The 15,000-nt window shown below is 40.5% G+C and overlaps 1 protein-coding gene across 1 annotated transcript in view; it reads left to right on the top strand.

The window, feature by feature from the left end:
- Window positions 1-15,000, top strand: part of LOC145403075 (uncharacterized) — a 152,232-nt gene that overhangs the window by 134,834 nt on the left and 2,398 nt on the right. The window contains exons 11-12 of the mRNA XM_080274910.1: window positions 12,502-12,658; window positions 13,754-13,918. Of these exons, the coding sequence (XP_080131036.1) occupies window positions 12,502-12,658; window positions 13,754-13,918 (322 nt within the window). The remainder of the gene's footprint in view (window positions 1-12,501; window positions 12,659-13,753; window positions 13,919-15,000) is intronic.

The raw sequence follows: 15,000 nt of genomic DNA, 5'->3' as shown, positions 1-15,000 counted from the left end.
ATCCTTAACAATCAGATCGAGGAGTTGATCCAATTTCATTAATTAAAAAAAAAATAAATAAATAAATAAATTCAATATATACAATTTGCATACCAACACATTCAGTATCAACTGTTATACATCTTTTTCGAAATTTACATTAACTCCACACCACTTATTTCCTCATGGTTCTGCACCCACTGAATTCTGGCATTTATAATGTCCACAGAGTTATCCAATATATCTATCTCATATTTATCATAAAAATATTTCAATAAATGAGGAACATGGTGGCCAGAGGACTGATAAAATAACCTAAAAACCGCATTATTCTTTCTACTTAGGGCTTTACAATACCTAGCTTGCACTAGGGCAACATGGTGTCTAAGTAAAAGTAGTCCTGCTGCCTTAGATATACTATGATTACTTATTAATCTTGGGACATTATATATTTTCTTAAGAGCATTTGCAAATGCACTTTCAAAGCTTCTGAATACATTGCTTTTAAGCATATCTTTCATATTCCAAATACTTAAACCATAGTCAGGGACACAGTATGCTTTAAACAAATACAGTAACGTCTGTGCATTAACGTTCTTAAAATTTTCTAATTACTGAATTAAATTTAGCATAAAATGAGTTCAATCTGAAATAAATATCTTGATTATCAGAAAAGTTGTCTTGAATTACATGGCCTAAATATTTGTATTCATTTACCACTTCATAACAATTTAAATAACGGATACCTTGTGCCTGTTTCTTATTATGTTGAAATATAACAATTTTTGATTTATCATTGTTAATTCTTAAATTAAGACTATTAATATTCTGTTCAAATATGTCACACAAATATAGAATATGCTCTTCACTATCAGCTAGTAATGCTATATCATCAGCATATGCAATTGCATTCAATCTAACAACCCCAAGGCAGCAACCCACATCTGTTTCCGTCAGGGTTTTTAAAACATTATCTATGTACAGTTTAAAAAGTAAAGGAGAAAGAACTCCTCCCTGCCTCACTCCTTTATTAATTATATGATACATTCCTTTACTCCCATTCCATGTAATTCTTGCTAACTGGTTTCTTAAATATCTCATTAAAGTTAATGTTAAGTCAGGGGGAACTCCTTTATCCAGTAAAATATGACCCAATTTAAAATGATCAACATTATCAAAGGCCTTTGATAGATCCATAAAAGCTATGTATGATTTTCTGCCTCCTTTTGTATATGACCTAATGGTTTCTTTTAATAAAAAACAAGCATCTCTTGTAGACATTCCATTACAGAAGCCAAATTGTTTGGAATCAAAAATACACTCTCACTTAAAATATTTAAAAAATGAAGTTCTAAAATTTTTAAAAGACAAGATGAAACCATTACTGGTCTATAGTTAGCAGAGTCCGCTGCATTACCCTTCAGATCTTTCACTATGGGAGTGATATCACCCTTTAACATTTCAACAGGTATGTAACAATGAGTAAAACAACTGTTGATAAAATGTGTTAAAATATTTAAAAACTCCACTGAAGCATGCTTTAGTAAAAAAGAATGTAATCCATCATGCCCTATTCCATCATTCAATGACTTAATTAACACAGAAAGTCTTTCAACTGATATGCATATATGAAACTTTCTTTTAATTTTCCACCTTTCTTTCAATACTGTGAGAAAGGAGTCCTCTTCATCACCACTACTAACATCTCCAACTCCTCTGAGCATTCTTCCATTAAAAATGTTTATTATTTCCTTATCATTACTGGTCCCATCAACTACTTTTGATGACCTTATTTTATTACTTTGTTTCTTGATTTCTTTCCAAAAGGCTGTCATATTCTTATTTAAGAATTTTTCTTCCACAGCCTTTGATCTTTCATTAATTTCTTCCTTCTTGCACTTAGAGAGTGCTAATTTAAATTCTTTCCTACTACCAACCATCTTCATGTACTCCTTTGAATTTCTTTCTTTTCCCTTTTTCAAACATTCCATGTAGTAGTAGTAGTAGTTGTAGTAGTAATAGTAGTAGTAGTAACAGTAGTAGTAGTAGTAGTAGTAACAGTAGTAGTAGTAGTAGTAGTAACAGTAGTAGTAGTAGTAGTAGTAGTAGTAGCAGTAGTAATAGTAGTAACAGTGGTAGCAGTAGGAGTAATAGTAGTAGTAGTAGCAGTAGTAATAGTAGTTGAAGTAGTAATAGTAATAGTAGTAGTAGTAGTAAGTGGTAGTAGTAGTAGTAGTAGTGGTAGTAGTAGCAGTAGTAGTAACAGTAGTAGTAGTAGTAGTAGTAGTAACAGTGGTAGTAGTAGTAGTAGAAGTAGTGGTAGTAGCAGCAGTAGTAAGTGGTAGTAGTAGTAGTAATAGTGGTAGTAGTATTAGTAGTAACAGTGGTAGTAGTAGTAGTAGTGGTAGTAGTGGCAGTAGTAGTAGTAGTAACAGTAGTAGTAGTAGTAGTAGCAGTAGTAGGGCGTTCCTCTCTAAAATCGTGTGTGTGTGTGTGTGTGTGTGTGTGTGTGTGTGTGTGTGTGTGTGTGAATATCTACAAGCAACAAGGCAATATAATCCATCCCAATCCCTTCCGTCGCTCCGGATATTTCGTGTCTACTTCTTGTGGATTTTAATATACGAATCACCCGTCGGTAAGCGATTTATTTGCATCTATCTATCTATTATATTAAGTGATTTATTTGCATCTATCTATCTATCTATTAAGTGATTTATTTGCATCTATCTATTATATTGTCATTTATTTGTATCTATCTATCTATTAAGTGATTTATTTGCATCTATCTATCTATCTATTATATTAAGATTTATTTGCATCTATTATATTGTGATTTATTTGCATCTATCTATCTATCTATCTATTATATTGTGATTTATTTGCATCTATCTATCTATCTATTATATTGTGATTTATTTGCATCTATCTATCTATCTATTATACAAGCACACACACACACACACACACACACACACACACACACACACACACACAGATATTATTATATACGTATGTAATTATGGTATGTATGTGTGTATGCAAGTATGATATGTATGTATACATGCATGTACGTATGCAGTGAGTAATGCATGGGGAAGCTTCATCTGTCTGTCTGTCTGTCTGTCTCTCTCTCTCTCTCTCAGCTGTCAGTCTGCTCTTTCTCAACCAGGCAAATTTATGCGTGCAAACTCTACACCTGGTTTTCTCTCTCTCTCTCTCACTCACTCACTCTCTCTCTCTCTCACTCACTCACTCTCTCTCTCTCTCTCTCTCTCTCTCTCTCTGCGCGTCATACTCATTTATTACGTCAAAGTCAAGTACTTCAAGTTTGCTTATATTTCTCTCTCTCTCTCTCTCTCTCTCTCTCTCTCTCTCTCTCTCTCTCTCCAGGCTGCATAAAATCGTCTGGATAACAAAAATACGCCGAAAAATTCCCGTCAATTAAGGTAGCTCCCTAACACCTTTTCCCAAGCGATTTATTTTGCTTTTTACACCTTACTCTCCTCCTCTGTTACACAAAATCTTTCTAATATCGTCTCACTTTACTTATATAGCGTAACAAAGGAGATTAACCAAACGTATCCAGGAATAAATCGCTAAGGAAGAGGTGTTAGGGAGCTTCCATGTTAATCCTTCCATAATTGCCATACTCTGCATAAATAGCCTGAAAAAGGATATTAACCAGCCTTATCCAAAAATAAATCGCTAAAGAAGAGGTGTTAGGGAGCCTTCCAAAACCCTGCAACTCCCAGCCCTTCCCCTCCTCTTCCCCGTCTATACTCCATTCACTCCAACTTGGCACAGCACTTCTTCGTGACTAGCGCCATATTCTAGTGTTGATTTCTTGTTACATCTCGGGATTCATGAGAGAGAGAGAGAGAGAGAGAGAGAGAGAGAGCAATTTTCCGCCCATTTAGAGTGAAGAGAATATTTAATCAGTCCTTGGTTCATTTCTCTCTCTCTCTCTCTCTCTCAGTCTCCTAGCTCTTTCTTACATTCTCTAGTGTTTCCTTCAATATTCCTTTCTTTCATCTCTTCCTTTCATATAAGCTTCCCTCCATCCCTCTCTCTAACTCTTTCTCTATGCCTCTCTCTCTCGCGACCTCCCTCCCTCGCTTCATCTCTCCTTCCCTCCATATATCCTTCTTCCTCACTCTCCCTCCCTCCCTCCTTCGATCCCCCCTCCTGTTTCACTCTCTCTCCCTCCTTCCCTACCTACCTACCTACCTCCCTCCTTTCATATATCCCTATTCCCCACTCTCCCTCCCTCCCTCCTTCGATGCCCCTCCCGTTTCCTCCTCCTCCTCTCTCTTACTCTCTCTCTCCCTCCTTCCAGATATCCCTCTTCCCCACTCTCCCTCCCTCCCTCCTTCGATGCCCCTCCCGTTTCCTCCTCCTCCTCCTCCTCTCTCTCTCTCTCTCTCCCCAACACTTAGCATATTAGGGGTGCACAGGAGGCCAGGATCAGCATAGAAATGATCGACTATGGTGACTACTGTGCATGCTAAACACTGCCAGTTTTACACTCCACTGCCTCTCTCTCTCTCTCTCTCTCTCTCTCTCTCTCTCTCTCTCTCTCACCAATGTATGTGTATCCGTGTATGAATGTACGTACGTGTGTGTCTATGTATGAACGTATTAGTTGACGGAATGTAACTATCCTTCTGTCTATAAATATCTCTCTCTCTTTCACATGTAAATCTGTGTAATTCTTATGCAAAATTCTTCTTCTTCACATTCACCTTCCCCTCCTCCTCCTCTTTCTTCTTCTTCTTCCTCCGTCTCCTCCTCTCTCTTCTTCTTCTCCATCTTCTCCTCCTCCTCTTCTTTCTCTTTTTTCTTCTTCTTCTTCCTCCTGCTCCTCTCTTCTTCTTCTTCTCCTCCTCCCCTTGTCTCTCCTCCTCCTCTTTCTTCTTCACCTTCTTCCTCCTCCTCCTCCTTTCTTCTTCCTCCTCCTCCCCTTTCTTCATCTTCTTCCTCCTCCTCTATCTTCTTCCTCCTCTTCTTCTTTCTTCTTCTTCCTCCTCCTCCTTCTTCTTTATCTTCTTCCTCCTCCTCCTCTTTCTTTTTCTTCCTCCTCCTCCTCTTTCTTCTTCCTCCTCCTCCTCTTTCTTCTTCCTCCTCCTCCTTTTTCTTCTTCCTCCTCCTCCTCTTTCTTCTTCTTCCTCCTCCTCTTTCTTCTTCCTCCTCCTCCTCTTTCTTCTTCCTCCTCCTCCTCTTTCTTCTTCCTCCTCCTCCTTTTTCTTCATCTCCTTCCTCCTCCTCATTCTTCTTTATCTTCTTCCTCCTCCTCTTTCTTTTTCCTCCTCCTCCTTTTTCTTCTTCCTTCTCCTCTTTCTTCTTTATCTTCTTCCTCCTCCTCCTCTTTCTTCTTCTTCATCTTCCTCCTCCTCCTCTTTCTTCTTCTTCCTCCTCCTCTTTCTTCTTTATCTTCCTCCTCCTCCTCCTTTTTCTTCTTCCTTCTCCTCTTTCTTCTTTATCTTCTTCCTCCTCCTCCTCTTTCTTCTTCTTCCTCCTCCTCTTTCTTCATCTTCCTCCGCTTTCTTCTTCCTCCTCCTCTTTCTTCCTCCACTTTCTTCATTCTCCTCCTCTTTCTTCTTCATCTTCTTCCTCCTCCTCCTCCTCTTTCTTCTTCCTCCTCCTCCTCCTCTTTCTTCTTTATCTACCTCCTCCTCCTCTTCCTTCATTATCTTCCTCTTCCTCCTCTTTCTTCTTCTTCCTTCTCCTCCTCTTTCTTCTTCCTCCTCCTCCTCCTCTTTCTTCTTCCTCCTCCTCCTCTTTCTTCTTCCTCCTCCTCCTCTTTCTTCTTCCTCCTCCTCTTTCTTCTTCTTCCTCCTCCTCCTCTTTCTTCTTCTTCCTCCTCCTCTTTCTTCTTCTTCCTCCTCCTCCTCTTTCTTCTTCCTCCTCCTCCTCTTTCTTCTTCTTCCTCCTCCTCCTCTTTCTTCTTCTTCCTCCTCCTCCTCTTTCTTCTTCTTCCTCCTCCTCCTCTTTCTTCTTCCTCCTCCTCTTTCTTCTTCTTCCTCCTCCTCCTCTTTCTTCTTCCTCCTCCTCCTCTTTCTTCTTCCTCCTCCTCTTTCTTCTTCCTCCTCCTCCTCCTCTTTCTTCTTCCTCCTCCTCCTCTTTCTTCTTCTTCCTCCTCCTCCTCTTTCTTCTTCCTCCTCCTCCTCTTTCTTCTTCTTCCTCCTCCTCCTCTTTCTTCTTCTTCCTCCTCCTCTTTCTTCTTCCTCCTCCTCCTCTTTCTTCTTCCTCCTCCTCCTCTTTCTTCTTCTTCCTCCTCCTCCTCTTTCTTCTTCCTCCTCCTCCTCTTTCTTCTTCCTCCTCCTCTTTCTTCTTCTTCCTCCTCCTCCTCTTTCTTCTTCCTTCTCCTCCTCTTTCTTCTTCCTTCTCCTCCTCTTTCTTCTTCCTCCTCCTCCTCCTCTTTCTTCTTCCTCCTCCTCTTCTTTCTTCTTCCTCCTCCTCTTTCTTCTTCTTCCTCCTCCTCCTCTTTCTTCTTCCTCCTCCTCCTCTTTCTTCTTCCTCCTCCTCCTCTTTCTTCTTCCTCCTCCTCTTTCTTCTTCCTCCTCCTCCTCTTTCTTCTTCCTCCTCCTCCTCTTTCTTCTTCCTCCTCCTCTTTCTTCTTCCTCCTCCTCCTCTTTCTTCTTCCTCCTCCTCTTTCTTCTTCTTCCTCCTCCTCTTTCTTCTTCTTCCTCCTCCTCCTCTTTCTTCTTCCTCCTCCTCCTCTTTCTTCTTCCTCCTCCTCCTCTTTCTTCTTCCTCCTCCTCTTTCTTCTTCTTCCTCCTCCTCCTCTTTCTTCTTCCTCCTCCTCCTCTTTCTTCTTCCTCCTCCTCTTTCTTCTTCCTCCTCCTCCTCTTTCTTCTTCCTTCTCCTCCTCTTTCTTCTTCTTCCTCCTCCTCCTCTTTCTTCTTCCTCCTCCTCTTTCTTCTTCTTCCTCCTCCTCCTCTTTCTTCTTCTTCCTCCTCCTCCTCTTTCTTCTTTATCTTCTTCCTCCTCCTCTTTCATCTTCCCCTTCCTCCTCCTCCTCTGCACTCTGTACTTTCCACGTTATGTCTACACACTTCCCATTAACTCAACGTACTCGTACATGATGTCATGTCTTAGTAATTCGTTTATCTGATTACTTTCTCTTTCAGGTTACTCTATCGGGTAGCTTATTGACAAAGTATTATACAATGTGACTTTTCCTTTCCAGTATTTCCTGTTAAATTTCCATGTCAGTTTTTCCATGCTGCGTGGTGGTTTTTCTCACTTTTTCCTGGCGGGGTTGGTGGTGGGGGGAGCCTTCTTGCTGTACTATCCTTATCCTTCAGCATGTAGAGTTAGATCTTGTAGTCATAGTCTTGCTGTACTATCCTTATCCTTCAGCATGTAGAGTTAGATCTTGTAGTCATAGTCTTGCTGTACTATCCTTATCCTTCAGCATGTAGAGTTAGATCTTGTAGTCATAGTCTTGCTGTACTATCCTTATCCTTCAGCATGTAGAGTTAGATCTTGTAGTCATAGTCTTGCTGTACTATCCTTATCCTTCAGCATGTAGAGTTAGATCTTGTAGTCATAGTCTTGCTGTACTATCCTTATCCTTCAGCATGTAGAGTTAGATCTTGTAGTCATAGTCTTGCTGTACTATCCTTATCCTTCAGCATGTAGAGTTAGATCTTGTAGTCATAGTCTTGCTGTACTATCCTTATCCTTCAGCATGTAGAGTTAGATCTTGTAGTCATAGTCTTGCTGTACTATCCTTATCCTTCAGCATGTAGAGTTAGATCTTGTAGTCATAGTCTTGCTGTACTATCCTTATCCTTCAGCATGTAGAGTTAGATCTTGTAGTCATAGTCTTGCTGTACTATCCTTATCCTTCAGCATGTAGAGTTAGATCTTGTAGTCATAGTCTTGCTGTACTATCCTTATCCTTCAGCATGTAGAGTTAGATCTTGTAGTCATAGTCTTGCTGTACTATCCTTATCCTTCAGCATGTAGAGTTAGATCTTGTAGTCATAGTCTTGCTGTACTATCCTTATCCTTCAGCATGTAGAGTTAGATCTTGTAGTCATAGTCTTGCTGTACTATCCTTATCCTTCAGCATGTAGAGTTAGATCTTGTAGTCATAGTCTTGCTGTACTATCCTTATCCTTCAGCATGTAGAGTTAGATCTTGTAGTCATAGTCTTGCTGTACTATCCTTATCCTTCAGCATGTAGAGTTAGATCTTGTAGTCATAGTCTTGCTGTACTATCCTTATCCTTCAGCATGTAGAGTTAGATCTTGTAGTCATAGTCTTGCTGTACTATCCTTATCCTTCAGCATGTAGAGTTAGATCTTGTAGTCATAGTCTTGCTGTACTATCCTTATCCTTCAGCATGTAGAGTTAGATCTTGTAGTCATAGTCTTGCTGTACTATCCTTATCCTTCAGCATGTAGAGTTAGATCTTGTAGTCATAGTCTTGCTGTACTATCCTTATCCTTCAGCATGTAGAGTTAGATCTTGTAGTCATAGTCTTGCTGTACTATCCTTATCCTTCAGCATGTAGAGTTAGATCTTGTAGTCATAGTCTTGCTGTACTATCCTTATCCTTCAGCATGTAGAGTTAGATCTTGTAGTCATAGTCTTGCTGTACTATCCTTATCCTTCAGCATGTAGAGTTAGATCTTGTAGTCATAGTCTTGCTGTAATATCCTTATCCTTCAGCATGTAGAGTTAGATCTTGTAGTCATAGTCTTGCTGTAATATCCTTATCCTTCAGCATGTAGAGTTAGATCTTGTAGTCATAGTCTTGCTGTACTATCCTTATCCTTCAGCATGTAGAGTTAGATCTTGTAGTCATAGTCTTGCTGTACTATCCTTATCCTTCAGCATGTAGAGTTAGATCTTGTAGTCATAGTCTTGCTGTACTATCCTTATCCTTCAGCATGTAGAGTTAGATCTTGTAGTCATAGTCTTGCTGTACTATCCTTATCCTTCAGCATGTAGAGTTAGATCTTGTAGTCATAGTCTTGCTGTACTATCCTTATCCTTCAGCATGTAGAGTTAGATCTTGTAGTCATAGTCTTGCTGTTCTATCCTTATCCTTCAGCATGTAGAGTTAGATCTTGTAGTCATAGTCTTGCTGTACTATCCTTATCCTTCAGCATGTAGAGTTAGATCTTGTAGTCATAGTCTTGCTGTACTATCCTTATCCTTCAGCATGTAGAGTTAGATCTTGTAGTCATAGTCTTGCTGTTCTATCCTTATCCTTCAGCATGTAGAGTTAGATCTTGTAGTCATAGTCTTGCTGTTCTATCCTTATCCTTCAGCATGTAGAGTTAGATCTTGTAGTCATAGTCTTGCTGTACTATCCTTATCCTTCAGCATGTAGAGTTAGATCTTGTAGTCATAGTCTTGCTGTACTATCCTTATCCTTCAGCATGTAGAGTTAGATCTTGTAGTCATAGTCTTGCTGTACTATCCTTATCCTTCAGCATGTAGAGTTAGATCTTGTAGTCATAGTCTTGCTGTACTATCCTTATCCTTCAGCATGTAGAGTTAGATCTTGTAGTCATAGTCTTGCTGTACTATCCTTATCCTTCAGCATGTAGAGTTAGATCTTGTAGTCATAGTCTTGCTTTACTATCCTTATCCTTCAGCAAATAGAGTTAGATCTTGTAGTCATAGTCTTGCTTTACTATCCTTATCCTTCAGCATGTAGAGTTAGATCTTGTAGTCATAGTCTTGCTGTACTATCCTTATCCTTCAGCATGTAGAGTTAGATCTTGTAGTCATAGTCTTGCTTTACTATCCTTATCCTTCAGCATGTAGAGTTAGATCTTGTAGTCATAGTCTTGCTTTACTATCCTTATCCTTCAGCATGTAGAGTTAGATCTTGTAGTCATAGTCTTGCTTTACTATCCTTATCCTTCAGCATGTAGAGTTAGATCTTGTAGTCATAGTCTTGCTGTACTATCCTTATCCTTCAGCATGTAGAGTTAGATCTTGTAGTCATAGTCTTGCTGTACTATCCTTATCCTTCAGCATGTAGAGTTAGATCTTGTAGTCATAGTCTTGCTGTACTATCCTTATCCTTCAGCATGTAGAGTTTGATCTTGTAGTCATAGTCTTGCTGTACTATCCTTATCCTTCAGCATGTAGAGTTAGATCTTGTAGTCATAGTCTTGCTGTACTATCCTTATCCTTCAGCATGTAGAGTTAGATCTTGTAGTCATAGTCTTGCTGTACTATCCTTATCCTTCAGCATGTAGAGTTAGATCTTGTAGTCATAGTCTTGCTGTACTATCCTTATCCTTCAGCATGTAGAGTTAGATCTTGCAGTCATAGTCTTGCTTTACTATCCTTATCCTTCAGCATGTAAAGTTAGATCTTGCAGTCATAGTCTTGCTTTACTATCCTTATCCTTCAGCATGTAGAGTTAGATCTTGTAGTCATAGTCTTGCTTTACTATCCTTATCCTTCAGCATGTAGAGTTAGATCTTGTAGTCATAGTCTTGCTGTACTATCCTTATCCTTCAGCATGTAGAGTTAGATCTTGTAGTCATAGTCTTGCTGTACTATCCTTATCCTTCAGCATGTAGAGTTAGATCTTGTAGTCATAGTCTTGCTGTACTATCCTTATCCTTCAGCATGTAGAGTTAGATCTTGCAGTCATAGTCTTGCTGTACTATCCTTATCCTTCAGCATGTAGAGTTAGATCTTGTAGTCATAGTCTCGCTGTACTATCCTTATCCTTCAGCATGTAGAGTTAGATCTTGTAGTCATAGTCTCGCTGTACTATCCTTATCCTTCAGCATGTAGAGTTAGATCTTGTAGTCATAGTCTTGCTTTACTATCCTTATCCTTCAGCATGTAGAGTTAGATCTTGTAGTCATAGTCTTGCTGTACTATCCTTATCCTTCAGCATGTAGAGTTAGATCTTGTAGTCATAGTCTTGCTGTACTATCCTTATCCTTCAGCATGTAGAGTTAGATCTTGTAGTCATAGTCTTGCTGTACTATCCTTATCCTTCAGCATGTAGAGTTAGATCTTGTAGTCATAGTCTTGCTTTACTATCCTTATCCTTCAGCATGTAGAGTTAGATCTTGTAGTCATAGTCTTGCTGTACTATCCTTATCCTTCAGCATGTAGAGTTAGATCTTGTAGTCATAGTCTTGCTGTACTATCCTTATCCTTCAGCATGTAGAGTTAGATCTTGCAGTCATAGTTTTCTCTGTAACAAGCAGCCTCGAAAGGACCATAAGGTCTGTTGCTGTTTGCTTTCCTTTGTACTCCTTTGTATTCTTCCTCTTCTCGTTCTTCTTTTTCCTCCTCCTCCTCCTCCTCTCCCTTCTTTTTTCTTTTCTTCCTCCTCCTCCTCCTCTTCGTGTCGTGGTATGCATGTCCTCAGCCTGTTAGGGATGTGTGTTACAGCCTCTTCAATACGAGGATGGCCAATATTTGTTTGTTTGTTTGTTTAAGGAAGGTTGTTTGGGGGTATACATGTCTGTCTGTCTGTCTGTCTTTCTCTCTGTTAGCTGTCAGTCTGCTCTGTCTCAACCAGGCAAATTTATGTGTGCAAACTCTACACCTGGTTCTCTTTCTCTCTCTCATATTAGCTTTCTGTCCTGTCAGTGTCAATCTATCAAATTTTCTCTCTCATATTAGCTTTCTTTCTGAGCTTTCTATATACTGTGTCTATTTCTATTTTTCTGTCTATCTCTATTTCACCATCTGTCTGTCACTATCTATCTGTGTTTGTCTATCTATCTATCTATGTATCTATCTGTCCATCTATCTATCTATCAATCACTCAAGCAGCCAACTATATTTGCGGTATCAATAGTCTATCTATCTATTTATCTATCAATCTATCATCGTATCAACCATCCATCTACTTCTATCCACAGCATCACTGTCTATCTATCCAACCATCCATCCATCTATCTATCATCCACAGCATCACTCTATCTATCCATCTATCTATCTAACCATCCATCCATCCATCTATATCCACAGCATCACTCTATCTATCCATCTATCTATCTAACCATCCATCTATCTATATCCACAGCATCACTCTATCTATCCATCTATCTATCTAACCATCCATCCATCTATCTATATCCACAGCATCACTCTATCTATCCATCTATCTATATAACCATTCATCCATCTATCTATCTAACCATCCATCCATACATCCATCTATATCCACAGCATCACTCTATCTATCCATCTGTCTATCTATCTAAACACTCATCCATCTATTTAAACAACTATCCATCCATCCGTCTATTTATACAACTATCCATCCATTCATCTATCTATTTATTTATCTATCTACCTAACCATCAGTCTACCCATCCATCCATCTATCTCTATCCACAGCATCACTCTATCTATCCACCTATCTACCCCTCCTCTCCCTTCTTCAGGTGTGGTGTGGCCTAGACAAAGAGCGAGAGGCATGGATGGTGATTAAGAAGCGTGGTTATGTATCCATCCCTATCCACTGCATCCCTTTACCTATCCACCTATCTACCCCTCCTATCCCTTCTTCAGGTGTGGTGTGACATGGACGACGATAGAGAGGCGTGGACGGTGATTCAAAGGCGTGGTTCTCGCACTAACGATACGCCCCATCCCGTTGTCGACTTCTTCAGGGGGTGGCCCGATTACAAGTGGGGCTTTGGCAACTTGGAAGGCGAATACTGGCTGGGTGAGTGGATGGATGGATAGATAGAAAGACAGACAGAGAGACAGATAGATGGATGGATGAACTGACAGATAGATAGACGGATAGATAGATGGATGGCATGATTATAAGTGGGGCTTTGGCATCTTGGAAGGCGAATATTGGCTGGGTGAGTGGATGGATGGATAGATAGACAGACAGAGAGATAGATAGACAGATAGATGGATGGATGAACTGATAGACAGACGGATAGATAGATGGATGGCCCGATTGTAAGTGGGGATTTGGCAACTTAGAAGGCGAATATTGGCTGGGTGAGTGGATGGATAGAGACAGATAGATAGATAGACAGATAGACATATGGGTGGATGAATAGATGGATGGATGGATAGATGAAGATAGATAGAAATACCGTGGATAGATAGACAGGCAGATGGATGGATGGATGAATACATGGATGGATGGATGTAGATACATAGATAGATACCGCAGATAGATAGACAGGCAGATCGATGGATGGATGGATTGATGGATAGATAGACAGATAGAGAGATAGACATAGATTGACTGATTCACTGACAAAGAGATAGATAGATATAGATAGAAAACTCTGATACATAAATGCACGTCTACTGTACATAATGGACACAGACAGAGATGGACAGATAGATAGACAGATTGATAGATACAGATAGACAGAGAAAGCTGACACTTAAATGCAAATATATACACTGAACACAGATAGATAGATAGATAGATAGATGCACAAATACAAGTTTCATTAAGTTTAAGTGACTAAATGATATATGTATTCTTTCATACCTCTCTCTCTCTCTCTCTCTCTCTCACACACACACACACACAAACCTCCTTTCTTCACTCTCACCCTATCTACTTCTCTCTCTCTCTCTCTCTCACACACACACACACACACACACACACACACACACACTCCCTTCGTATCCTACCTCACTACAACAAACTTCGCCTCCTTTCATCACTCTCTTTCTCACACACACACTTCCTACTCTCCCTCACTCTAGCAAACCCAACCACCCTTCATGACTCACCCTATCTACCCCCCCCTCTCTCTCTCACTTTCTCTCACTCTCTCCCCAGGTCTAGAGTACATCCACCAGTTAACCCAGTCTGGTAATTACGAGTTAAGGGTTGAACTGGGTGACTGGAGCAACGAGACAAGGTGGGCCCTGTACAAGCACTTCTCTCTCTCTTCTGAACCCGCCAACTACACACTCTCGCTCGGGGACTACCAAGGCACTGCAGGTGGGTGTACGTGGGTGGGAAGGTGGGTGGGAAGGTGAGTGTGTAGGTGGGTCTCGGTGAGTGTGGGTGGATGTGTGGGTGTAAGTGGGTGTGGGTGGGTGGGTCTCGGTGGATGTAAGTGGGTGTGGGTGGGTGGGTCTCGGTGGATGTAAGTGGGTGTAGGTGGGTGTGGGTGGGTGGGTCTCGGTGGATGTAAGTGGGTGTAGGTGGGTGTGGAGGTGTTACTTTTAAAACAATCTACCTTCACTGTCTCACTCGTAAACTCTCAAGAAATAAGAAGTGGGTGTAAGTGGGTGTAGGTGGGTGGATGGGTGGACGCTGTGGGTGGGGAGATGGAAGTGGGTGGTGGTGTGGGTGGTTTTAAGTAAATTCATTAGTGAAAAATTAGTTTGATGATGGTGGTGGTGGTGGTGGTGGTGATGGTGGTGGTGGTGGTAGTGGTGGTGGTGGTGATGATGATGATGATGATGATGATGATGATGATGATGATGATGATGATGGTGGTGGTGAAGATGATGATGATGATAATAATAAAAATAATAATGCAGTAACAAAAACAATAATAATAATAATAATAATAATAATAATAATAATGTACTAGATTTACCTGTCTATATTTTTTCCTACCACCTGACACCTTCCCCTCCTTCCCTTACTTTATTACACGCTTTCCTCCCTGCTTAACATTTTCCTCTCTCTCCCTCCCTCTCTCTCTCTCCCTATCTACCATCCCTCCTTCCTCTTCCCCTTTCTCTCATTCTCTACTATCCCTCCTCTCTCTCTCTCTACCATCCCTCCTCTCTCTCTCTCTCTCTCTCTACTATCCCTCCTCTCTCTCTGTCATCCCTCCTCCCTCTCCCTCCCACTTCCCCTTTCTCTCATTTCCTCTCTCTCTCTACCATCCCTCCTCCCTCTCCCTCTCTCTCTCTTCCATTCTCTCTTTCTCTACCATCCCTCCTCTCTCTCTCTATCTACCATCCCTTTCACTCCTCTTCCTCTCTTTCACTCGCTACCATCCCTCCTCCCTCTTCCCCTTTCATTCTCGACTATCTCTCCCTCTCTCTCTCTCTCTCCATTTCTCT

This window comes from Coenobita brevimanus, chromosome 60, assembly GCF_032717465.1.
Source record: "Coenobita brevimanus isolate Jiangsu-jjx chromosome 60, ASM3271746v2, whole genome shotgun sequence".
Lineage (NCBI taxonomy): Eukaryota > Metazoa > Arthropoda > Malacostraca > Decapoda > Coenobitidae > Coenobita > Coenobita brevimanus.
Note: the sequence above shows the minus strand (reverse complement) of the source record. Positions and strands in the feature narration are given on the sequence as shown.